The sequence below is a fragment of the Vombatus ursinus genome, unplaced genomic scaffold, assembly GCF_900497805.2.
Source record: "Vombatus ursinus unplaced genomic scaffold, bare-nosed wombat genome assembly UNPS02014945.1, whole genome shotgun sequence".
Lineage (NCBI taxonomy): Eukaryota > Metazoa > Chordata > Mammalia > Diprotodontia > Vombatidae > Vombatus > Vombatus ursinus.
Genome location: NW_020954723.1, coordinates 17,299,876 through 17,326,739, shown reverse-complemented (window position 1 = coordinate 17,326,739; position 26,864 = coordinate 17,299,876). Strand labels below are relative to the sequence as shown.

At 38.1% G+C, this 26,864-nt stretch overlaps 1 protein-coding gene across 2 annotated transcripts in view; it reads right to left on the bottom strand.

Annotated features, from left to right (window-relative positions):
- Positions 1-13,537, bottom strand: part of DIO2 (iodothyronine deiodinase 2) — a 31,683-nt gene extending 18,146 nt beyond the window's left edge. The window contains exon 1 of one of the 2 annotated variants that reach the window (XM_027844835.1): positions 13,478-13,537. In XM_027844835.1, coding sequence (XP_027700636.1) covers positions 13,478-13,510 — 33 coding nt within the window. In that variant the 5' untranslated portion in view covers positions 13,511-13,537. The remainder of the gene's footprint in view (positions 1-13,477) is intronic. The other variant, XM_027844833.1, reaches the window with a different exon arrangement.
- Between the last annotated feature and the right edge of the window lie 13,327 nt (positions 13,538-26,864).

Here is a 26,864-nt window from a genome sequence, read left to right as displayed (position 1 = left end):
ATACAAGGCATTAGGCCTTTGATTGATGAGTTTACTCAGACCTATCTCAGTCAATAAATTTTTTTTGGATAAAACCTTCCTGGCAAACAAAATCATGGTTTTTGCTATTAATTAACTGATTTACTCCACCCAATTTCATTGAAACATTGGTTCTCTGAAGGAAAACAGGAAGGATTACTTGTAATTGGGGTTAATTATTGGGGATGGGCAAACTTTGCATAAAGAAGAATAATCAGCCTGAACCTTTGCCCAAATTCAACCCTGTTAACCTTAAATGAGACATATAAGAATGTGGCTTTCTTTTCTTTTTATTATTCATATCAACTCCCTGATTCCAGCTAAAAATGAAAGGAAAACTGTTCAAATATTCCTCTTGTCCCTTGGGGGGAAAATGTTTTACTCATAGTTGTTTGGACTAAAGAAGCAACAGAAGGTTAACTGGCTACTGCATTAGAAAACTCCTTGACATTTGAAAGGGTGAATTGCTTAGCTAACTTAAAATCCAATGCTTGCTATGAAAGGTGTTACTAAACTGGTGTAAGGTGATTAGATAAAGAAGAGAGGAAAAATGATCACCCATCCTACAAAATCATGCTTCCTTTCAGAGACATTGGTGAAAAATCAGCTAGAAATGTATTTCTGTGCATCTATTTCCATGAAAGGATTATTCGTAGTGAGAAAAGGAGGCAGTACATGTTACATACATATATAGAGTGGGAGAAGGGACCTAATCAGACTAAAGGGGAATTAAAAGATAGCAGGATTGAAGTCGGCAACGTAACAAGGAAAGGGATTTTTTTAAGGGATACAAGGTAACAACTCCATAGCCTAGCTCCAAGTAATGTATAATAAGCACTACATAATTGTTATAATTTGGCCAGATACTTAGCATTCTTGTCAGATATTGAAAGGCAAAAGAAATCGTATGGAAAAAGAGACATGAAGGAGAAGAATGCCAGTCAGCGACAGTAGATGAGGATCTATGTTCAGAGAACAAGAGTAATAATAACTCACATTTATTCAGGGTATCCAAAAAGTCTTAGTGCAGTAAAACACCTTAAAACTACACTAAGACTTTTGGGACTTACTGTATAGAGTTTTAAAGTTTACAAAGCAATTTTTCATAATACTTTTGCACACATGCATACAATTATTACAATATTATCATTTTACATTGAGGACATGGAAATTCAGACACATTAAAACTTGTCCAGAGATACACAACTAAGAAATGGCAATGTCTAGAATCAAATTAATAGCTTCTTAGAGTTGGCAAAGAGGTCAGAGGTCACATCAACTTCATAGAAATCCTGCCCCACATCTTCATAAAATGTTCATCCAGCCTTTGGTTGAAGACATCTAGTGAGAAATAGCCTTATACCTTTTAAAGGAGTTTATTCACTCTTACATAACCCTAATTGTTAGGAAGTTGGGTGTTTTGTTTTGTTTTGTTTTGTTTTCATCACAATCAGGAGCCAAAGTCCTCTGCACCTTCCATTGATCTTTGTTCTTCCTTCAGTATTCAAATAGATGAAGTCACATTCCTTTTCTACGTGACAATGGTTAAGGATAGCTTACCACTTCCCACTCCACTGCCAATTCTTCTCTTCTATATGATCCTATTTCTTTGACTCACTTTTACTTTTTTTAGGTTTTACTTGACTCTGGAATTTGTATTTCAAAGTTTCTACTCAGCTCTGGCCTTTTTTAATCAAGAATGCTTGGAAGTCCTCTACTTCATTAAAAATCAATTTTCCTCCTGTAGGCTTTATACTCAGTTTTGCTGGGCAATTTTAATCTAGGGTGTAAGCCTAGACCTTTGGAATATCTTTTGTCTTTTGGAATATCATATTCCAAACTTTTTCTTTAATAGCGGTAGCTGCTAGATCTTATACAATCATGACTGTGGCTCCTTGGTATTTGAATTATTTTTTTTTCATGCTGCTTGCAGTATTTTTCCTTTGACCAGGAAGCTCTGGATTTTGGCCATTACATTCCTGGGTGTTTTCATTTTAGGATTTCTTTCAGGAGGTAAGTAGTGGATTCTTTCTATTTCTACTTACCTGCTGGTCTGAAGAGATCTGGGCAGTTTCGTTTACAACTTCTTGAAATATTATGTCTAGGTTCTTTCTTAGTCATAGTTTCCAGGTAGTCCAATGATTCTTAAATTCTTTTCTCCTTAATCTGCTTTCCAGGTCAGTTGTTTTTGCTATGAGATAATTTAGATTTTCTTCTATTTTTTTCCAGTCTTTCAACTTTATTAAAATATTTCTTGTCTCATCGAGTCACTTATTTCTCCTTGGTCTAGTCTAATTTTCAGTTTATTTTTTGTTTTTTGGTCTTTCATTCTTTTTTTTTAATTTGGTATTTTATTTTTCCCCAGTTACATGTAAAAAGCAATTTTTAACATTTGTTTTTAAAACTCTGAGTTTCAAATTCTCTCCCTTCCTCCCTCCCCACCATCCCTGATTAAGAAGGCAAACAATTCAATATAGGTTATACATGTGTAGTCATGCAACACATTTCCATAATAGTCATGTTTTGAAAGACTAACTAAATTTCCCTCCATCCTATCCCAGCCCCCAATTTATTCTATTCTCCTTCACCCTGTCCCTCCTCAAAAGTGTTTGCTTCTCTGATTACCCCCCCTTCTCCAAACTGCCCTCCCTTCTATCACCGCCCTTCACTTTTCCCCTTTCTCCCTCCTTTCCTATAGGGTAAGATAGATTTTTATACCCAACTGAGTGTGTATGTTATTCCCTCTTTAAGCCAATTCTGATGAGAGTAAGGTTTACTCATTTCCTCTCACCTCCCCTCTCCTCCCTCCACTGTAAAAACTTTTTCTTGCCTTTTTCATGTGAGATAATTTACCCCACTCTATTTCACCTTTTCTCTTTCTTCTAGTACATTCCTCTCTCTTACCCTTCAATTTTATTTTTAGATACCATACATTCATATTCAACTCACACCTGTGCCCTCTGTGTATATATACTCCTTCTAGCTACCCTAATAATGAGAAAGGTCTTATGAGTTACAAATATCATCTTTCCACATAGGAATGTAAACAGTTTAACTTTAATAAGTCCCTTATTATTTTTCTTTCCTGTTTACCTTTTCATGCTTCTCTTGAGTCTTGTATTTGAATGTCAAATTTTCTATTTAGCTCTGGTCTTTTCTCAAGAATGCATTAAATTCCTCTATCTCATTGAATGTCAATTTTTTCCTCTCATGGATTAAACTCAGTTTTGCTAGGTAGGTGATTCTTGGTTTTAATCCTAGCTCCTTTGACATCCAAAATATCATATTCTAAGCCCTCCAATTCTTTCATGTAAAAGCTGCCAAATCTCATGCTATCTTGAATGTGGTTCCACAGTACTTGAATTGTTTTTTTTTTCTGGCTGCTTGCACCTGGGAACTCTCCTTGACCTCAGAACTCTGGAATTTGGCTATAATATTCCTGGGAGTTTTTGTTTTGTCATCTCTTTCAGGAGGTGATCAATTTCTATTTTATCCTCTAGTTGTAGAATCTCAGGGCAGTTTTCCTTGATAATTTCTTGAAAGATGATGTCTAGGTTCTTTTTTTGATCATGCCTTTCAGGTAGTCCAATAATTTTTAAATTATCTCTCCTGGATCTATTTTCCAGGTCAGCTGTTTTTCTAATGAGATATTTCACATTGTCTTCTATTTTTTTCATTCTTTTGGTTTTGTTTGATAATTTCTTGACTTCTTGTAGAGTTATTAGCTTCCATTTGCTCCATTCTAATTTTTAAGGAATTATTTTCTTTGATGAGCTTTTGGACCTCCTTTTCCATTTAGCCAATTCTGCTTTCTAAGGCATTCTTCTCCTCATTGGCTTTTTGGACCTCTGTTGCCATTTGGTCTAGTCTATTTTTTAAGGTGTTATTTTCTTCAGTATTTTTGGGAGGTCTCCTTTAGCAAGCTCTTGACTTATTTTTCATGATTTTCTTGCACCACTCTCATTTTTCTTCCCAGTTTTTCCTCTGCTTCTCTTACTTGCTTCTCAAAATCCTTTTTGAGCTCTTCGATGGCCTGGGACTGATTCACATTTTTCTTGGAGGCTTTGGATGTAGGAGCTTTGACTTTGTTGTCTTCCTCTGGTTGTATGTTTTGATCTTCTTTGTTACCAAAGCAACTTTCTATAGTCAGAGTTTTTTTTTTTTTTTTTTCCATTTGCTCATTTTCCCAGCCTATTGCTTGACTTAAGGTAGGGCTCTGCTTCCAGTGTGGAGGGTTAACTGTCCCAAGCTTCAGGGGTTTTGTGCAGCTGTTTTCAGAAATACTTGTAAGGACCTGTAAGTTTTCATTTCTTCCAAGGTGATATGATCTAAGGAGAGATGTTTACTCCCCTCCTGGTCTGTGCTGTGGTCTGTGAGTGACCACAAGTATTCTTTTCTTCCCTGGAACTGTGAGGAAGGTCCCCTCTCCATTGCTGCCACGAGCTCTGCTATGCTAGTGCTCTTCTTCACCCCAGCTTTCTAAGTTGTCTTTGGCATTTGTGGGCTGAGATGTCTGGAAGCTGCCACTGCTGCCAGTGATTCAGTCTTCTGAGGTCTGCTCTGGCTTTGCTGGAGCCCAGTCTGTGCTGGCTCAGCCTGCGCTGGACTGCACTCCTCTCAGCCTGGTGTAACAGACCTTTCCTGCCAACCTTCCAGGTTGTCTTGGACTGGAAATTTGTTTCACTCTGTCTTTTTGTTGGTTCTGCTGCTCTAGAATTTCTTTAGAGTCATTTTTAAAGGTATTTGGAGGTGTTTGGGGGAGAGCTTAGGTGAGTTCCTGTCTTGATTCCACTATCTTGGCTCCACCCTCAGTTTGTTTTCTTTTTTAATAAGGTTGAATGGCTCTTTTTCCAAACTGTTAGTTCTCTTTTAAAAACTTTCTTCCTTAATTCTCATTTCTTTTCCCATTTTTCCCTCTAGTGCTTTCATTTGAATTTTAAAATCATTTTAAATTCTTTTTTAAATCTTGCTTTGTCTCCTGGAGGAATTCTACTTATGCGCAAGCTATGTTTTCCTTTGAGGCTTCCCTTGTAAATGTTTTGTAGGCATTCTCTTGAAGACGGTGTCAAGGTTCCCTATCATCATAATACCTCTTTATGGTGGGATTCTTTTTTTCTTTGTTCATTCTTAAAGCCCACTTCTCTACTTTGGACTTCATGTTCAGACTGGGCTCTGAGCATTTCTGGGTCTCTTAGGTCTTACTGCTGCTTTATTGGGGGTGTTGAGTGGTGTTGTTTCATGATCTCAGGGACAGCTCAGGGAACTTGCAAGCCTTCAGTGCTCCCAAAGTGGTTCAATCTAGGACAAATTCTGATCACTGTCATCCTGTTCTGAACTTTACAAGTTCCTATCCTCATTTTGGGTCTGAGTAATATTCCTGTTGGCTTGCTCCTGGCTGGAAGTTCCAGCAGACTGCTGTTAGATTTAGCTATTAGTGAGCTAGAAAGCTCTGAAGGTTCAGATTGATAGAACTGCTGGCTTCCCTTTGGTCTAGGATTCCTTCCCTTATTATTCTGCTGGGCTAAAGATTACAATACAGACCATGCCCAGAAGCTACTAATTGCTTTTGGTACACAGACTAGGGCCCATGACCACTTTTAACCATAGAGCATTAACCCTGGGTACGGATCCCCTCCTCAGTTTGTCCTGGATGTCTGACCCAGAACTGGGTAGTGAATGGCAGAGTTCCAGTTGACATCTCTTCCTATATCCTATACAAGATCAAGGTCCTTATATATGGATCTGGGAGCTTTTCTTGCACTGATGTACAACCTTGGCACTTTTTCAGTTGCTATACTCTGGAAAACTTCACATGGTACCATTGGCTAGAAATCTGTTCAGTGTCCATAGACCTCTATCTCCCTATGATGAGCTGGCCTAGAAATACGACTCACCATTATTTTTTCCTTGGTTTTCCCAATCAAGATTCAATCTAGTGCTTTTTCTGGATATTTTTTAGGAATTCTAAAGATGTATTTCTTCCAGCTGCTCTGACATGTTAACTCTCTCTCTCTACCACCTCTACCCTGACTTCAATATATTTCAACCTATGCTCCTATAACATGGTATTCTGGCCTCTCATCACTTCAATTGTCCACCTTTTCACAGTGAGTAGTTTGCTGATGTCCTTCTTAAAATGTGGCACCTAGAATTGAACACAATACTCCAGATTTGGTGCAACCAAGGCAGAATACGGTAGGATTAACACCTTTTCTGTCCTGAACATAAACATTTTAATGCAACCTAAATTTACATTCACTTTTTTCACTGATCTATCCCATTGCTGCTCCATATTGAATTTGTAATCCACTAAAACAAAGAGATCTTTCTTAAACAGTTATCCAGCCTCATCTATCCCATAGGATACTTTTGAAGTTGATTTTTTTAAACATAAAAGTAAAACTTTACATTTATACCTATAAAATTTCATTTTATTAAATTCAGCTGATTGTTAAAGATTTTGAGATATTTTATGGACCTTGAATTCATCATCCAATTCATTAACTAATCCTACAGTTATGTGTCTTAAAAGGTGTACTATGGTAGAAGCAATATCTACCATTGGTTCCTGGCAGGTAAGCTAAGCTAGTTAATATTTTTGAGTGCTGGAAGTCTATTGAAACAGGTAGAGGGTAGTAGTCAGGCTCTGGCATGGTATAGCAGTAGCATCATCCACAGGCCCTAACACAGGATGGTAGTCCTTAGCCCTGGCATTGTGGTCATTGTGGTGGGCCCCAGCATCAACAGGAAGTAGAGAGAGTGGTGATATAAGCATTGGAAGCAGAATGGTCAGTTACCTAGGCAACCAGTCTGGTGGACTCTGGCATATGTACAGTAACAAAGCACTGGTTTGGGTAGATGTAGACCCTCTTGTCTCCACATGGAAATGTGCCTGATCAGGAGGATATGCTAGATCAGTATTGGTGTATCTTTTTCTCGTGGAATCAGTGAGTCACTTGATTAGGAGAATCACTCTGGATCATTGCTCACTCAGTGCTCCCTGGCCCACCAGACAAGTTTTTCCTTTCCCTGAGAGCTATGAATCTTTGCCCCCTTTGAATAGTCCATGGGATTAATGCTTGAGCTATTGATAGGGCTTCTTGATAACCTAAGGTACCAAAAGACCAGTCTACAAGGAGCCAATGTCCCATGTTGGATGTCCCACTGAAATGCAAATCACAATACCCATTTGACCCAACACACATTACTAACCAGACACATTTCCATATGGAGATGAGAGGATCTATACCTAACTGAACTAGTGCTGTATCTTTGCTGAGTATCCTTTCCATGCTGTTGTTAAGTAAATGTTGACTTGTCTATGAGTATCATTTCATTTCAATCCTGAGCCTTAGGGGCAGAGCCAAGATAGCAGAGTAAAAGCAATGACTTGCTTGAGCTTTCCCCCAAATCCCCCAAATACCTGTAAAAAATGGCCCTAAACAAATTCTAGAGGAGCAGAACCCACAAAAAGACAAAGTGAAACAAATTTCCAGCCCAAGACAGCCTGGATGGTTGATTGAATAGGTCTATTGCACAGGTCTAGGAGAGGAGCATAGTTCAGCATAGTCCCTGTAGGCAAAGATCAGACCTCAGCAAACCTGGAGCAGGCCTCAGGGGACTGAATCTCAGGCAGCTGTGGTGGTTTCCAGACTTTGCAACCCACAAACACCGAAGACAACTTAGAAGGTCAGTAGGAAAGGGCTGTCAGACCTGGATGAGAGAGAAGCTTGGTCCCAGCTCCAGGCCGGGCACAACCCAGTGGTGGCAGCTGCTTCCAGAGCTCTCCACCCACAGATGGAGGGGGGATCAAGTGGCTGATCAGAGGGGGATTGCAGGGATCCCTTTGCTGGTGCTGAGGCAGGAATCTCTTCCTTTACCCATGTTTACATCTGGGTCACAGTTCTGGGTGGCAGTCCTGGGGCAAGGAGGAACACTGGCATGGCAGTGGAGAGGGAATCCTCCTCACAGTTCCAAGGGAGAAAAGAGTGCTTGTGGTCACTCATAGACCAGAGCACAGGTGAGGAAAGGAGTAAACCCCTCTCCTTTGATCATACCACCTTGGAAGAATTGAAAATTTACAGGTCCCTAGAAGTATCTCTGAAAACAGCTGCACAACCCCTAAAGCTTGGGACAGTACATTCTCCATACTAGAAGCAGACCTCTACCTTAACAAAGAGTTTAAAACTCAATCCTGAGCCTTAACCTACTATTCTAGCCAGAGTTAGGCCTAGTCTACAGTACACACCACTTATTCTTTATCTAAAATAACTGATGAAAATATTGTACAAAATACAGTCAAGTACAGTTCTCTGATGTATTCATTCCATCAACAATCTCTTTCCAAATTGACATTGAGCCATTAATGACTACTCATTCAGCCAGTTCCAAATTCCCTTAACTGTGCTATATTCAAGGCCACATCTGTCTACATTGTCAACTTGGAGAATATGAGAAGACTCTCAAAATCCTAGGTGAAATCTCAGTAAATTCTGTTCCCCTGATCAGACAAGTTACCCTGTCAAAAATAGAAATTAGGCTAGTCTGGAATAATATGTTCTCAATAAAGCTATTATGACTTTTTAAGATTCTTCATTGTCATTCAGTCATTTTAGTTATGTCTGACTTTTCATGACCCCCTAAGGATTTTCTTGGTAGAAATACTAGAGCAGTTTGCCATTTCCTTATCCCAATCATTTTACAGATGAGGAAACTAAGGCAAACTGGGTTAATTTACTTGCCCAGGGTCACACAGCTGGTAAGTATGTGAGGCCAGATTTGAACTCTAGAAAATGAGTCTTCCTGACTTCAGGCCTAAAATTCTATCCACTGCACCACCTAGCCACCCTTTTTGAGATTACCATTTCCCATTAATGTCAACAAACCATGCCTTTACTAATATGTCCTAGAATTTTGTCAGAAATCAAAGTCAATCTCATTGACCTATAGTTGGCAAATTCTATTCTCTTCCAAACTTGAAAGTCAAGACGTTATTTTCCCTTCTATAGTCCTGCAGCATCTCTCCTATTCTCCACAATTTTTTCAGAGATCAGTGACAGCAATTTGGCAATGTCATCTGCTAGTTCTTCCTTTGTTCTAGAATGCAGTTCTTCCAGGACTTGTAATTTAAATTCACTGAGAGGGGCAGCTAGGTGGCGTAGTGGATGGAGCACTGGCCCTGAAGTCAGGAGGACATGAATTCAAATCTGGCCTTAGACCAAACACTTGACACTTACTAGCTGTGCGACCCTGGGCAAGTCACTTAACCCCAATTGCCTAAAAAAACAAAAAAAAAAAATAAATTCACTGAGGGAAGCTAAGAGCTTGCTCTTTATCACCTTTCCTTATCTTGGATTTCAACTTCCTATAGACCTTTTTGTTCTATTCTTTTAAGGCCAAAGATCATTCTTCTTGGCAGAGAAAGTAAGTAAAATAAGTAGTTTGTTCTTTCTCAAGGAACATATAAAGTAATAGGGGGTAAAATCCAAATAACTATTACAAAAAGGAAAACTATTTTAGAGTAATAAGAATTAGTACAACAGACAGATCTAGGCAAACTGATCTAAAAAATATAATAAGAGACTGCTCTCAGTTGGAAGAGAAAAGTACAAAGGATTCATGGAGGCAGTGACATCTGTTTGGAGCCATGAAGAAAGGAAGACACTTCAACAGATAGAGATAAGAGAGGAATTCATCCCAGTTCTGGAAATGGTATGAGTAGCAATACAAAGAAATATGAAAAGGGAGGCAGAGAACAGGGATCATGGGATTTAGAACTAGTGGTTAGTTGTCTAAGTTTGCTGGAATGTTGGGTATGTGATGGGAAATAGCAGAGATAAGATTGAAAAGGTATGTTGGAATTATATTGTAGAAGGTCTTGAATGCCAGGATCAGAAATTTATTATATAAGCACTGGGGAACCCACTGAAGGTTTTTAAGCAGAAGGGAGGCCTGAACAAAATGATACATTATTGAGATTACCTACGCATTGGTAAGAAGGATATATTAGAAAATGGATTGGTTAGTCAGTAAAAATGCAATATAGTCTATAATAGTTTAGGCAAGCAAGTAGTAATGAACTTTGAATTGGAGAGGCTTTGGTGTAGTCAGAGAATGTTGTTATTCTGTCATTTTCAGCCATGGCTAACTCTCTGTGACCCCTTTGTGGGGTTTTCTTGGCAAAGATATTGGATGATTTACCATTTCCTTCTCCAGCTTATTTTCTAGATGGGGAAACTGAGGCAAATAGGGTTAAGTGACTTGCCCAGGGTCACACAGCTAGCAAGTGTCTGAGGCCAGATTTGAACTCTGCAAGATGAGTCTTCCTAACTCCAGGCAGGCCACTCTATCCACTGCACTATTGAGCTGCCCAGTCAGAGAATGACATGCACCCAAATAATAAGGATAAAAAGGAAAGAATGATTGAAGTCTTGGGATTGTAATTAGAAGACCTCAGATCAAATGCCCACTTTAATGCTTGCTAGCTATGTAACTCTGGACAAGTGATTTCATCTCTCTGAATGCCCCAGTTTCCTCATCTGTAAAATGAATGGGCTATAGGGTCTTCTTTGTGCCTTTTTAATTGTTCATGGGCTGCAAGGAGTCCTTTGAATCTCATTAATTTTCTTTGTGTTGAAGCAGTTTCACATTTGATTTATTAAACACACACACACACACAATGAATGCACTTGATTTAGATGATATCTATAACTCTGTGGGATGGGGGTATAAAATGTAAGTGGAAAGGGGGGGAGGGGATAATATCAGAGATATTGACAAGAAAAGATCTATAGGAACTAGCAATTGATTACAAGGCAGTAGGGGAATATCAGTAAGGGAGAGAAAAGAGTGCAAGATGACTTTGAAGCTTCCAGTCTATGTGATTTGATGTTTCCAAATCTTCAATTTTATAGGTCACAACATCGAGGTTACTCACTGTTCAAAACCTGAACCATCGGTAGCTTCATGTTGCTTGGTAATTTCTTAGCCTAGCATTTAGTCCATACCTTGGCTCTAATCTGCCTTTACAGCTTTACTTCATATGACTCCCCCTCACAAAGTCCACATTCTAGACAAACTGGACTAAAAGCTGTGCCCTGATCTTTTTTTTTTTTTTTAACCTTTCTTACCTCTTTGCATTCATATGGGCCATCTTCCATGCCTGGAACTCTATGTCTGTGTATGTTGACATCTTGCTCTTTTAAAGGATACTGAAAGGTCTCTTTCCTTTGATGCCTTCTCTGGTCCCCTCCATTTCCAAGCTGAAAATAACACTACCCTTCTTAATTATTTTGTTTTCGATGGCGTTTTCTCTGGATCTCTCCTTTGACCTTGTACCATTTTAGCTTGAACTATGCCTATTTATGTATGTCACATTGCCCTTTTCCCATTAGTTTGGAAGTTCCAAGAAGGAGGAATTCTATTGTTTTTCAACAATCTACAATAATTAGTAGAGTGCCTTGTACACAAGAGGAATAGTGCTAGGTATAGGGACTCAGCCTGTGATTTCATTGTTGTAGAGAACTCCCTCTGCCAATGCAAGTTAGCACCTAACAGTCTTAGAGAGTTGGCAAAAAAAAAAGAACACTAAGAAGTTAAATAAGCAGGATTACACTACTTGTATTTGTCAGAGGCAGGACATGAACCAAAGTCTTGCTGACTCTGAGACCAGCTCTCTATTTGCTACACCATGATCTACCACCAAGATATACTAAGTCCTTAATAAATGATTGTTGGATTTAAAATGGAGCCCCAAAGAGATGTTGGGAGTAGAGATGGAGATTGGGTTGTTTATTTCCATAGATATGGTCATTGAAAATCTGGGAATTATTGAAGAGAGGCAGACAGACACTTGGGGGACAGCACTGCTTAAGCAATGGAAAGAGGATGACATATCAGCAAAAAATAAATATCAGTAGGAGAATGACAAGAATGTAGCCCCAGATAACCAAGGAAGGAGCAGGCCTTAAGAAGGAGTGGGTAAACAGTGTCAAACAATATAGTGGCAGAGAGCGTTAGAACAAGAAAAAAAATGCCATTGGATTTGGGAGGTCATATATGTCTCTAAGGTGTAGAGGATTAGTATTGAGTGTACTCACAGTAGAAGGCCTCAACATTTACAACAAAGCCCAAGACACAATTATGCTGAACAATGAGAAAGGTATGAGGACTTGAGAGGAGGAAGGGGTTTGGAACATGCGTTGTCAGGAATGTGATAGAGAACGAATATGAGATAAAGGACTGGTATGAAGTAGTGAAGGACTAGTTGATGTAGATGGCATAAACTGGTAATTGACCCAATCATTATCATATTATTTTTTTTAATAGCATTTAGGTGCTCAGACATAGGGGCAAAGGAAATGAATGATAGGAGTTACCCAGGTATTACGACAGACAAGAGTTACGAAAATTCAAAAGCAGAGAAGGCATTACGGTAAATGGCTGATCATAAGGTCAAAACAAAGAAGGGAGGAAAGTGAGATCGACACAAGTTATAGGCTTGGAAAATAAAGAGGAATAAAGGGCCACAATGAAGGATGAAGAACACATTTTCAAGGAAGATTACAGTTTGAAAGATAAAAGAGTAGTGGGTTGTGGTGAGAGAGAAAATTTCAGGGGTTTCAGTTTGGATAGTCGAACAGTTTTTAGAGATGGTGGAGTCTTGAGTTTTGACCAGGTTGGTAGGTGGCTGAATTCTAGAGAAGATAGAGATTATAACAGTTGAAAGGCATATCAAGGGTAGGGGATTTATCCAAAGAGTCAGACTACTGCTGAAGGATTTAGAATCTCTGGAATTAAAGGAATAGCAACTGTAAAGCAACTCTGGATTCCAACTGGAAAAGGTGGAATTCAATGGATAAGGAAACAAGAATAAAACACTTTCATTTTGGCATGCACACATCTGTAACAGCTTAACAAAATTCTGTATTTAGAAGTTTGCTGTGTTACCTTCATTATCTTGGAAGATAAATCATTTCTTAATAGATATCCTCCTCCTGGTAACCACAAAGTCATTAAACACGATGAAAGAGCTTGTTTAGAGCTTCATCATGACATATCCTATCAATAATAGCAAGGAATGGAGGGCCAAGTAATTCATTTTCCCTTTCTCCTTTCCTCCCCATAGAAAGTTGATACATATAGATTAACATCATTGACCGTGTCCATTTAGGAATGTGCTTGAAGGAAAAAAACATTGGCTCTGTGAAGCATTTTTCTTATAGTATTCTCTTGTAGTAGGCAACAGAAACCCTCAGTTATAACAACAAGGATATTATTCAGAATGTAGAGTCACAATTAGAAAATAGGTCCTTCAAAATTCTAATTCTACACCATTGAATTTACCGTGTGAGCTTTAGCTGGTTATTTCATCTATCATATCTGAAGATTGCAGTAGTTCTTACTTCCCCACATTACAAAGCACTACACCTCACTCTATGACCCTGAGCAAACCACTCACCTCCATGGGCCTCAGTTTCCTCATCAGTAACATGAGCAGGTTGGACAAGATAAAAAGATCCAAGGCCGTTGAGTTGTGAAAGTGTTAATAAGCAGCTATCCAAAATAGACTTGAGGAACGAACCAAACTTTTTCACACTCCAAGGTTACCTGCCAACAGCAGAGAAAAGAAAGGATAAGCAGAACTCAGAAACTCTGTTTGTTAGGTTGATCCATTCTTCTGAAGGCCTCAGCACAATCCCTTTATTCCTACCTTCAGTTCACACCCAAACCTGTAGGTAGTTTTTTCCATATAAAAAAAATCACTCAAATAATAAATCACAAAAAATGAAAATGATCTGATTCTTCTAATTTATATATGCAAATGCAAGGACAATCTACTTTCCATGTTCAGACATTAAAGAGCTAAACATTGAGTGATACACAACTTTATTTGGGGTATCTGTTAACCATCTTCCTCTTTCCCAAATGATCATGTCAACAGTATAGCAATGGAAGAAAGAAGAAACTAGTCCCTGTGTTGTTGTGTGATTGATTGTGTAAGTCAACATTTATGCAGTATCTACTATGTGCAGCCCTGCACCTACACTGTATAGGAAGAAACCACTGTGTACCATTTTTTTCTCTTTCTATATATGTCTTGTCTCCCCTGAAAAGATTGTAAGCTCTTGGAGAGCAGACACCATCTTTTAAACTTGTTTTGTACCCTGGCAACTAACAATACCTTGCACATGTGTATTACTCAAATGTTTTGTTGGTTTTATTGGTACATAATGTTTACTTCTTTGACAAGTGCCAATCATTCATCTATCACACTAAGAGAGGGGAAATAAAAGTTTCTCCCCACTATTTCTGTGCTAGAATCATATCTTTTGTCTGAGCATCTCAGTGCTTCAGTGATAAGAGTTGTAAAAATGCATAGACAGATAATAAAACCGTAACATTTTTCATAAATTATTGAGCTAAAGTCATTTCCTTTTTTCCATCCATTTTTAATGGTTTGCAGTACACATGCTGACTCAGAGTGAGATTACTTTTTAAAATATGAGGTGGTCTCAGTTTACTTATTTGCATATATCCCATAATGCAATAAACTGCAATGTATGCTAGGAAATTACCAATTAGGTCATAAGAATATGAAGACTAGGACAGAAAATTAAAGGAGGAAGAAGATTTATATAAATAAGATATGCAGATCTATTATTTTAGGTTTCCTGAAGAAAATAAGCTTTATTACCATATATTTGTTTTTTTATGGTAATTTGCATTATTTTCCTTTTATCAATGAAATCTCCCAATAAGCAAAGTCCCATTAAGATACATATTAACTTCTCTTTCTATAACCTCCACAAATATTTACCATATGCTTCAATCACCTAACAATTAACACAGGTAATCATTTCTCTCCAATCAGTTATTTTGCATCTTTTCAACTATTGATTATTCCATAACTCTTTAATAAAGTGGTGAATGGATTGGGGGGGGGGGATGATGAATCAGAAGGAAGAAAAAAAAAAGGATGAATGACAAAAAGCATGAGATGAGGTTAAGTATGTGAATTTGTTTATAAGTATGCAGAAAATATACCAGTCTCTATCCCTGTTTGTAAATGGAGAGTACCTTCATTTGGTTCTCTTCTTTTTTCTCAGAAAAAGGCCCTAAGTTCTCCTTGCCATTATCATAGTATAGTGCAGCTATATTTGTATGTATATCAAATTTTGTAAGTAGTTTTTGCCACATCAAAAAACATTCAAATAATAAATCACAATAAATGAAAATGACTTGTTTTCCCTAAAATATATAAAAATGCCAGGGCAATCTGCTTTCCATGTTCAGACACCAAAGATCTAAACATTGAGTGATATCCAACTTTATGAGACACATAAAAATGAAATAAAAAATGAGTGAGAAGATAAACATTTAAGGAGATAAACGTCACCAAACAGGAATGATTACAAAGTTTGTAACAATCTGCATTTTTCTTTGTTTCTTGTTTTCTTGATTCTCCCCACCTAACCCTTTAGTAACTGTAAAGCCTTTAATAATGTATATTACGATTTTCCACAACATTAGAACAAAAGATTCAAAAAAGGCTCAGGCTACATTTATAGGACAAAATATACAGAATTTGCAACTACCTTGAATCTGCTTCATTCATCTGTTTTCTGTTCATAAGGACTAGGAATAGGGACAGGACTGGACCAGTGATTTCATCCATCGGAAGAAGGCCCAGATTAAGGAAATCCACTCTACCAAAGTAGATTGGTACTTTCTTTGCAATTGATAATCTTAGAACAGGGGTGTCAAATTCAACTAGAAACAGATCCTTACTTCTCCACATTGACTTAGAAGACCACAAAGGAACATTATCTATGTTTTATCATATTTTAATTTATTTTGTTAAACATTTCCCAGTTACATTTTACTCTGGTTAAGACTTCACTAGAGAGTTTTGCACTGCTTGTTTGACTCTTCTGGCCCAGAGCACTGGAAATTTAAATAAGTTGCCAGTGGTCACACTCTCAGCATAGTCAAAAGCAAGACTTGAACTCACTTCATCTTTCTGTCTTTGAATGCAGCACTCTATCCACTAAACTATATTTACCCTTTTCATAAAAGCTGAAAATGAAGCCAGATTTCTACATGTTCAACAGAAAAAATCCAGCTATTGATTGTATATTTTATGATAGAATATTAAGAAAGGATAAATCCGAAGAACTGTTTCTTATTTCACATCCTCTGACATCATGTACACAAAATGAAAGGGGAAAGGTATAAAAGAATATAAAAAGAAAAGAGCTAATTATTATAATTTGGAGCCTAACAACTTTGCCACTGGTCTGATAGAGTTACTGTATTGTTACATATATTATCATCCTATAAAATGGTTATAGTAATTTTTTAAACAAATAATTTACTCAAAAGACATCTTTCATTGGTCAGTGATGTGTTCTACCATGTATTATTTGTTGAGGCTCATAGGTTGTGTAGTGGATAGAGTGCTGGGCCTGGAGTCAGGAAAACCTGAATTCAAATCTAGCCTCAGATATTTACTAGCTGTGTGACCCTGGGGAAATAATTTAAACTGTGTCTCAATTCCTCAACTTGCAGAGTTGTTGTGAGGATTCAATAAGATAATATCTACAAAATACTTAGCCGTGCTATATAAATGCTTCTTCCCTTTCTTCTACTTCCTTTTAAGAGGGAGAGGGAGAAATTTAGGGTTAATATCAGGAAAATTACTTCCTAACAACTAGAATTGTACAAAAGTGGAATGCCTTGGAAGGTGGTTGATTTCCCCTCACTGGAGGTCTTTGAATAGATACTAGATGACTACATGTTGGATATGTTATTGTGAGGATTCGTTTTGAAGTATGGGTGAAACTGGATGGCTACTAAGCTAACTTGAAAATTGTGAGAATGTGTGATTCAAGTTCTAGGGCATGTAACTAACAAGATGGAAGATGATACATTTTCTTGAATCGTTACAACCTCTCTGCTACACTAGCCACCCTACCCACAGGGTTGCAACAAAACACAACCCCATGTACTGATCTCCCTTCCTCTTTCCAGTGCAAGAGAGATCTAAGTTCCAAACTGCAGAAATTTGCTGAGGACCTGACAGCCAGTCACTACAGCAGCATTCTATGCTGCAAAGTAACACAGGGAAAGGGGCAGGGCACATGTCTGCCTGTTCTTGAAATAGAACTCACTCCCATACCCTAAACTCTCATACATTTTCTCTCAGAGCTTCAGAGATCCAAATTCCAAAAGGCAGAAATCACCTGAGGCTACAATAGCATTAGTGTGGCAGCACTCTGTACTCAAGCCAGAGAATAGAAAAACAGAAAGAATAGGAGAGAACATAGTATATAGGAGAGGTCTTGTAGCCCCCCAAAATTATGGAGAGCAGAGACATCGTCTGATAAACTATGAATTTCATGGCATGGGAAGAGGCTGAGATGCTTTGAGAACCAGCCCCCAGGGAAACCACCATTAGAGAGGAGGGAATGCAAAAATGAGCAATAAGGAAAAATAAGAAAAACAAACTGAAATTTCCAAATGCAAAGAAAAGAACATTCAAATAACATAAGATGGTTCTGGGCCCATCAGAAAATGCAGGAGTCTGTGCTTATGTGTTAATAAAATAGATATGACTTTAATAAAGAAAAGAGGTAAATTATGGTACAACAGATAGAGCATTGGGTCTGGAGTCAGAAAGACCATAGTTCAAATCTATCTTCAGACATTTACTCTCTATATAACCCTGGGCAAGTCAGTTGACCTCTGTTTCCCTCAGTTTCCTCAACTCTAAAATGGGAAGAATAATAGCACATCTATTTCTCAGAGTGGTTGTGAGGATCAAATAAGATAATAAACAACAGTAACGCATAGTATCTAGTACATAGTAAGCACTATATGAATGTTAGTTCTTTATTATTATTATGCTCATTTAAGATCATAGAGGTAAAAAGAAAAGCTCAAATTTAAGTAGAAGACAATATTTAAGCATTGAAAAGCAAAGCATGGAGGAAAATTGAATTTAACTCAGTTCAATAAGCAAGGTCCTACTAACATGCAAAGTACTATGCTGAGTGGTAGTGATTTAAAGACAATCTTAGTCCACAAAGAGCTTTCATTCCATGTAGGGATACAATATATGCACAGAAAAGTAAATACATGGTAGTTTGAGGAGGAAGAGTACTTTTTACCATTTATTTCAATGAAAAATATAGGTAAATTCATTTTGTAAATAAAAAGTTGAAAAAATTGATCAACATTTTAAAAAAATCTATGAATCTTTTTTTTTCTGTGAGACTAGTATTTCTGTACCTTTTCCATAGCTGTTATGATTGGAAATAAACTTTTCTAAGGGAATAACTACCTCATCTATGTTATCTATTCCATCTATAGATTCATTTGGTTGGACCTTGTTTTGGCAAGTTTGGACAATTACCTAAGGCAGGTTTGGCAAATTATTAAGCAACCAAGTATATTAACTGATTACTATTAATAAGTCCATAATTAAGCCATTAGGCAAACTATTCAGAGGCAGCAGTCTCTTATCTATCTTCTTCCTTCCCTCCCATATCACTCACACACACACACACACACACACATGCAAAAGTCACTTTTAAAAGTAGACATAACTAGGCTACCAGGCAAATGGCTAGTTATTTTTATACAAAGCTCAAACTTTGATTATATGCTAACACAATACTGGAATCCTAGGTCTGAAAGGGCCCTGGAGAAGTCAACTACTCCAGCCTTCAGTTAAGGCAATGAAATCAACAAATATTTACAGAGTACAAAGAGTTCTAATTTTTGTTGGTTTTGTTTCTTTTCACAGAGGACAGACTATCATCTACTACAGTTATAGAAGTAACTGACATTATAAATTGACTTAGACACTGGCAGTTTTTAAGCCAATCCACGTTCTCTAAAAAAAATAATCTGACCACCCCAGCATGGTAGGGCTACTTGTACCACAGCTGATGAGATAAGGCCTGATAGCTCATTCCCCTTCATAAATAAAGTGGATTAGGGCCATACAGTTCTAATATTATTGAACCTACTTGGTGTGCATATAACTAAGGGGGAAACAAGAGGCCTATTCATGGTATAAGAAATATATTTTCAAACATCTGTGAAATTTTTAATCCAGTATGTCAAAAAAATTCCTTCATTTGCTTATATCTTTTGTCTGCAGTTTCAGAACTAGAGAAATCAGTTGTTGCAAATGAGAGTGATGAATGAAGGAAAAGATCATGAAATATATTTATTGGGGAACTGCATAACAAAATTAATAGTTTTGAGGTGAAAACAAATCAGAAATATTTATATTCAATTTACTTTCAAATGAATAGCAATAAGGACAATTTTGTGACCAGGTTCCAGGCTAAAGGGTAGACCTCCACACTATAAAAACAGATCACCTAGATAGATTTCTACACTGTTGCTACAAAACTCAACAGCACTGATATTATAACTCTTAAAGTGAAGACATTATAGCTGTAAGGTCATTGGATAAAGAGCTAGGTTCAGAATCATGAAGTCCTTAGTTGAACGAGGCTCAACAATTCATTTAACCTCTCAATGCTACAGATGGAACTCTTGAAGACTGAATATTGAAGAGAAGTTAGGGACTTGCTTTGGTAAAAAGGAATTTCCTCCTCTAGAAGTACCCTACACACACACACACACACACACACACACACACAAATCACAAGTCCTTATCCCTCTACTTTAACTCATTCTTATCATAGACTACATCTTTGTAAATTTATTTGTATAGATACATTTTTTTTTTTAGTCGTTTCAGTTGTATCCAGTAATTTGTGACACCATTAGGGGTTTTCTTGACAGAGATACTGAAGTGGCTTGCCATTTCCTCCTCCAGCTCATTTTATAAATGAGGAAACAGAGGTAAACAGGGTTAAATGACTTGCCCAGGGTCACAGTTAGTAAGTGTCTAAGGCCAGATTTGAACTCAAGATGAGTCTTCCTGACTCCAGGCCCAGTGCTCTATCCATGGTGCCATCTAGCTGCCCATACACATATAAGTACATATATGTAATAAAATATACACACATCTAAATAGTGTATATATCTGTATGTATTATATATTGTATATACAATATAATATACAATATAAACATATAAAATACATAATATAAACAAATACAAATTGCATATACTATATATGTATATATACATACAATGCATATACAATACATAATATTTACAAATATACAAGAAACACACACGTACATAATCACCAAACAGCATATCAGCATTACTTCCCTCATTTGGGAGGGGGTTCCTTATATCAATGAAATTACAAGTCCAATTCCCATCCCTGTACCTATGTGCCCTTTACTCACTTTACAAATACATAGGGACATGTATGCAATCAAACCAATTCCACTGACAAGCATATCTGATTCTCAGAGCAACACAAATATTGTTGCAGCAAACATAATCCCTTTCATTACTTTAAGTGGCTGACAGTTGCAGATGTTTTCATAACTTGAGAGGGAGAAAGAGAGGAGGAGGAAGAGTTATTTACCTCAGAGGTGAAGTGAGGAGTTTTCTCCCTGGGTGCTCCCAGGTTAGGCTGCTGGGGTTTTCCTATAACAAAGGAAAAATATCATATTTGGAGTTACTCTATCTGCTTCAGCTGAAACATAATAAATTCTTCTTCAGTCCCATTACTAACTATTTCTTAACACAGGCACTAACTGCAAGGAAAATACAGACTTTTGAATTTTGGCCAGGGAAAACATATAAAACTGATTTTCATCTATTCAGTTGAAAAGGCACTCATGAAAGACACAAGGGATGCTTACCTCCCCATTGAAATCAAACATTATTACAAAGAATGCTTCTACTAAGTTTGCAAAGGTGGCAGTATTTGAGGGATAGGAAGCCTTTTGATTATTCTTTATCATTGGGTAAATTACAAAGCCACATTATGGTATGCATGGCTATGTTATGATATAGAAGAAAAGAGTGTTGGGGATAAAAGCTCAGTTGGAGCCAAGATGGTGGAATAAAAGCAGTGCCTTGAGAGGGGTGGAGCCGAGATGGTGGAGGGAAAGCAGTGACTTGCTAGAGCTCTCCCCCAAACCCCTCCAAATACCTATAAAAAATAGCTCTAAACAAATTGAAAGCAGCAAAACCCACAGAAAAACAGAGTAAAACAAATTTCCAGCCCAAGACAACCTGCGTGGTTGTTCAGAAAGGTAAATCATGCCGTACTGGGAGAGGAGCGCAGTTTGGTGTGGGCGCGCAGGCCGCAGTTACCCTGGATCAGGCCTCAGAGGACTGAATCATGGGCAGCTGTGGTGGTTTCCAGACTTCTCAACCCATGAACGCCAAAGACAACTTAGAAGGTCAGTGGGAAAAGTCTGTGACTGCAGTGAGAGAAGAAGCTAGGTCTCAGCCGCAAGTCCAGAGCATGCCCGTGGGGCAGCAGCTGTGTCCTGAGCTTCTGGCCCACAGACTGAGGGGGAATCGAGTGGCTGGTCAGACGGGGATTGCAAGGATCTCTTTGCCAGGGCTGAGGCAGAAATCTCTTGCTTTGTCCATGCTTGGATCTGAGTCACAGTTGTGAGGGGTGGTCCTGGGGCGAGGAAGAGCGCTAGCAATGAGGAGCGCTGATGTGGTGGAGGTTGTTGTGGCGGTGGAGAGGAAACACCGCTCCTCTTATCATAGCACCTTGGAAGAACTGACACTTTTCAGGTCCCTAGAAGTATCTCTGAAAACAGCTGTACAAACCTCCAAAGCTTGGGACAGTACATTCTCCACATTGGAAACAGACTCTTACCTTAACAAAGAGTTTAAAACTCAAATAATTGGTTGGGATCATGAGCAAGCAGTGCAAAAAGAGTCAGACTATATTATCTTACTTTGGTGACAAAGAAGATCAAAACATACAGCCAGAAGAAGAAAACAAAGTCAAAGCTCCTACATCCAAAGCCTCCAAGAAAAATATGAATCAGTCCCAGGCCTTGGAAGAGCTCAAAAGGGATTTTGAGAAGCAAGTACGAGAAGTAGAGGAAAAACTGGGAAGAGAAATAGGAGTGATGCAAGAAAATCATGAAAAACAAGTCAACAGCTTGCTAAAGGAGACCCAAAAAAATACTGAAGAAAAAAACACCTTAAAAAATAGCCTAACCCAAATGGCAAAAGATGTCCAAAAAGCCAATGAAGAGAAGAATGCCCTAGAAAGCAAAATTGGCCAAATGGAAAAGGAAGTCCAAAAGATTACTGAAGAAAATACTTCCTCAAAAATTAGAATAGAGCAATTGGAAGCTAGTGACTTTATGAGAAATCAAGATACTATAAAACAAATCCAAAAGAATGAAAAATTAGAAAACAATGTGAAACATCTCATTGGAAAAATAACTGACCTGGAAAATAGATCCAGGAGAGAGAATTTAAAAATTATTGGACTATCTGAAAGCCATGATCAAAAAAAGAGCCTAGACATCAACTTTCAAGAAATGATCAAGGAAAACTGCCCTGCTATTTTAGAACCAGAGGGCAAAATAGAAATTGAAAGAATCCACTGATCTCCTCCTGAAAGAAATCCCCAAAGGAAAACTCCTAGGAATATTGTAGCCAAATTCCAGAGTTCCCAGGTCAAGCAGAAAATATTACAAGCAACCAGAAAGAAACAATTAAAGTATTGTGGAAACATAATCAGGATAACACAAGATTTAACTGCTTCTACATTAAGGGACCGCAGGGCATGGAATATAATATTCTGGAGGGCAAAGGAGATAGGATTACAACCAACAATCACCTACTCAGCAAAACTGAATATAATCCTTCAGGAGAAAAAATGGTCATTCAGTGAAATAGAGGACTTTCAAGCATTCTTGATGAAAAGACCAGAGCTGAATAGAAAATTTGACTTTCCAATACAAGACTCAAGTGGAACATGAAGAGGTAAACAGGAAAGACAAATCATAAGAGACTTATTAAGGTTGAACTGTTTCTATTCCTGAAGGGAAAGATGATATTTGTAACTCATGAGACCTTTGTCAGTATTAGGGTAGTTGGAGGGAAAAAATTGTATGTGTGTGTGTATAGATAGATAGATAGAGGGCACAGGGTGAGTTGAAGATGAAAGAGTCATATGTGGAGAATAAAATTAAGGGGTGAGAGAGGATTATACTAGGAGGAGAAAGGGAAAGGTAGAACGGGGTAAATTATCTCACAAAAAAACAGAAAAGAAAAGGCTTTTACAGTGGAGGGGAAATGGGGAAAGGTGAGAGGGAATGAGTGAATCTTATTCTCATAGGATTTGGCTTAAGGAGGGAATAACATACACACTCAATTGGGTATGGAAATCTGTCTTACCCTACAGAAAAATAGAAGGGGAAGGGGACAAGAGAGTAGGGGGATGATAGAGGGGAGGGCAGATTGGGAAAGGGGGTAATCAGAAGCAAACACTTCTGAGGATGGACAGGGTCAAAAGAAAGAATAGAATAAATGGGGGTGGTGGGATAGGATTAAGGGAAATAGAGTTAGTTTTTCACAGTATGTCTACTATGGTAGTGTTTTGCATAACTGCACATGTATAGCTTGCCTTTTCAATGAGGGTGGGTGGGGAGGGAGGAAGGGAGAAAGTTTGGAACCCAAAGTTTTAAAAACACATGTTTAAAAAAAACATGTTTTTACATGCAGCTAGGAAATAAGAAATACAGGAAATGGGGTACAGAAATCTATCCTGCCCTACAGGAAAAAAGAACGGGAAGAGGGGGAGAGATAGCAGTGAAAGCAGACTAGGAGAAGGGGTATTCAGAATGCATGCCATCTTGGGGTGGGGGGAGGGGCAATATGGGGTGAAAATTTGGAGCTAAAAATCTTGTGGAAGTAAATGTTGAAAACTAAAAATAAAAAAAAATTTTTTAAAAAGCCATGACTTGCTTGAGCTCTCCCCCAAACACCCCCAAATATCCGTAAAAATGGCTCTAAACAAATTCTAGAGCAGCAGAACCCATGAAAAGACAGAGTGAAACAAATTTCCAGCCCAAGACAACCTGGAAGGTTGATTGGAAAGGTCTATTGTGCTGGGCTGGGAGAGGAGCAAAGTTAAGTATGGGCCCCGCAGGCAAAGACGAGACCTCAGCAGGCTTCAGGGGACTGAATCATGGACAGCTGTGTTGGTTTCCAGACTTCTCAACCCACAAATAACAAAGACAACTTAGAAGGTCAGTAGGAAAGGTCTGTCAGACCTGGGTGAGAAAGAAGCTTGGTCCCAGCCCCAGTCCTGGTACAACCCCAGGGCAGTGGCTGCTTCCTGAGCTCTCTGCCCCCAGATGGTGGGGGGATTGAGTGGCTGGTCAGAGTGGGATTGCAGGGATCTCTTTGCTGGTGCTGAGGTAGGATTCTCTTCCTTTGCTTGTGCTAGCATCTGGGTCACAATTCAGGGGTGGTCCTGGGACAAGGAAGAGCACTGGCATAGCACATGTTGTGATGGAGGTAGTTCCTCACAGTTCCAAGACAGAAAAGAGTGCTTGTGGTCACTTATAGAACAGAGCACAGGCCAGGAAAGGAGTAAACACCTCTCCTTTGATCATATCACCTTGGAAGAACCGAAAATTTACAGGTCCTTAGAAGTATCTCTGAAAACAGCTGCACAAAACCCCTGAAGCTTCAGACAGTTCACCCTCCACACTGGAAGCAGACCCCTACCTTACCAAAGAATTTAAAAGTCAATTAATTGGCTGGGATCATGAGCAAACAGTGCAAAAAATGTCAGACCATAGAATCTTACTTGGTGAAAAAGAAGATCAGACCATACAACCAGAAGAAGAAAATAATGTCGAAGCCTACAGCCAAAGCCTCCAAGAAAAATATGAATCGGTCTCAGGCCATGGAAGAGCTCAAAAAGGATTTAGAGAAGTAGAGGAAAGACTGGGAAGAGAAATGAGAATAATGCAAGAAAATAATGAAAAACAAGTCAACACCTTGCCAAAGGAGACCCCAAAAAATACTGAGGAAAATAACAACTTAAAAAATAGACTAACTCAAATGGCAAAAGAGGTCCAAAAAGTCAATGAGGAGAAGAATGCCTTCAAAAGCATAATTGGCTAAATGGAAAAGGAGGTCCAAAAGATCACTGAAGAAAATACTTCCTTAAAAATTAGAATGGATTGTCAGTGTTAGGGTAGTTGGAGGGAAAAAATTATATGTATGTATATAGATAGATAGAGGGCACAGGGTGAGTTGAAGATGAAGGGGTGATATCTGGAGAATAAAATTAAGGGGTGAGAGAGGATTATACTGGGAGAAGGAGAAAGGGAGAGGTAAAATGTCATAAATTATCTCACATAAAACAGACAAGAAAAGGCTTTTACAGTAGAAGGGAAGTGGGGGAAGGGGAGAGGGAATGAGTGAATTTTATTCTTACAGGATTTCATTTAAGGACAGAATAACATACACACTCAATTGGGTATGGAAATCTATCTTACCCTACAGGAAAATGGGAGGGGAGGGGACAAGAGAGTAGGGAGATGATAGAGGGGAGGGCAGATTAGAGGAGAGGTAATCAAAAGCAAACACTTCTGAGGAGGGACAGGGTCAAAAGACAGAATAGAATAAGTGGGGGGCTGGATAGGATTAAGAGAAATATAGTTAGTTTTTCACAACATGACTACTATGGAAGTGCTTTGCATAACTACACATGTATAACCTGTATTGAGTTGCTTGCCTTTTCAATGAGGGTGGGTGGGGAGGGAGGAAGAGAGAAAATTTGGAACCCAAAGTTTTAAAAACACATGTTTAAAAAATTGTTTTCACATGCAGCTGGGAAATAAGAAATATAGGAAATGGGGTATAGAAATCTATCCTACCCTACAGGAAAATAGAAGGGGAAGAGGATAAGAGAAAGGGGGGGAGAGATAGAAGGGAAGGCAGATTAGGGGAAAGGGCATTCAGAATGCATGCCATCTTGGGGTGGGGAGAGGGGCAAGATGGGGAGAAAATTTGGAACTCAAAATCTTGTGGAGGTGAATGTTGAAAACTAAAAATAAATTAAAAAAATAGAATGGAGCAAATCTATGAGAAATCAAGAAATTGTAAAACAAAACCAAAAAACTGAAAAAATAGAAGACAATGTAAAATATCTCATCAGAAAAAAAACTGACCTGGAAAATATATCCAGGAGAGATAATTTTAAAATTATTGAATTACCTGAAAGTCATGATCAAAAAAGAGGTTAGATATCATCTTTCAAGAAATTATCAAGAAAAACTGTCCTGATATTCTAGAACCAGAGGGTAAAATAGAAATGGAAAGAATTCACCAATCACCTCCTGAAAGAGATCCCCAAAGGAAAACTCCTAGGAATATTATAGCCAAATTCCAGAGTTCCCAAGTCAAGGAGAAAATATTGCAAGCAGCCAGAAAGAAAGAATTCAAGTATTGTGGAAACACAATTAGGATAACACAAGATTTAGCAACTTCTACATTAAGGGACCAGAGGGCTTAGAATATGATATTCTGGAGGTCAAAGGAGATAGGATTACAGCCAAGAATCACCTACCCAGCAAAACTGAGTATAATCCTTCAGGGAAAAAATCATCATTCAGTTAAATAGAGGACTTTCAAGCATTCTTGATGAAAAGACCAGAGCTAAATAGAAAATTTGACTTTCAAATACAAGACTCAAGAGAAGCATGAAAATATAAACAGGAAAGAGAAATCATAAGGAACTTATTAAAGTTGAACTTTTTATATTCCTACATAGAAAGATGATATTTGTAACTCATGAGACCTTTGTTGGTATTATGGTAGATGGAGGGGAAAAAATTACATGTATAGACAGATAGATAGATAGATAGATAGATAGATAGATAGATAGATAGATAGAT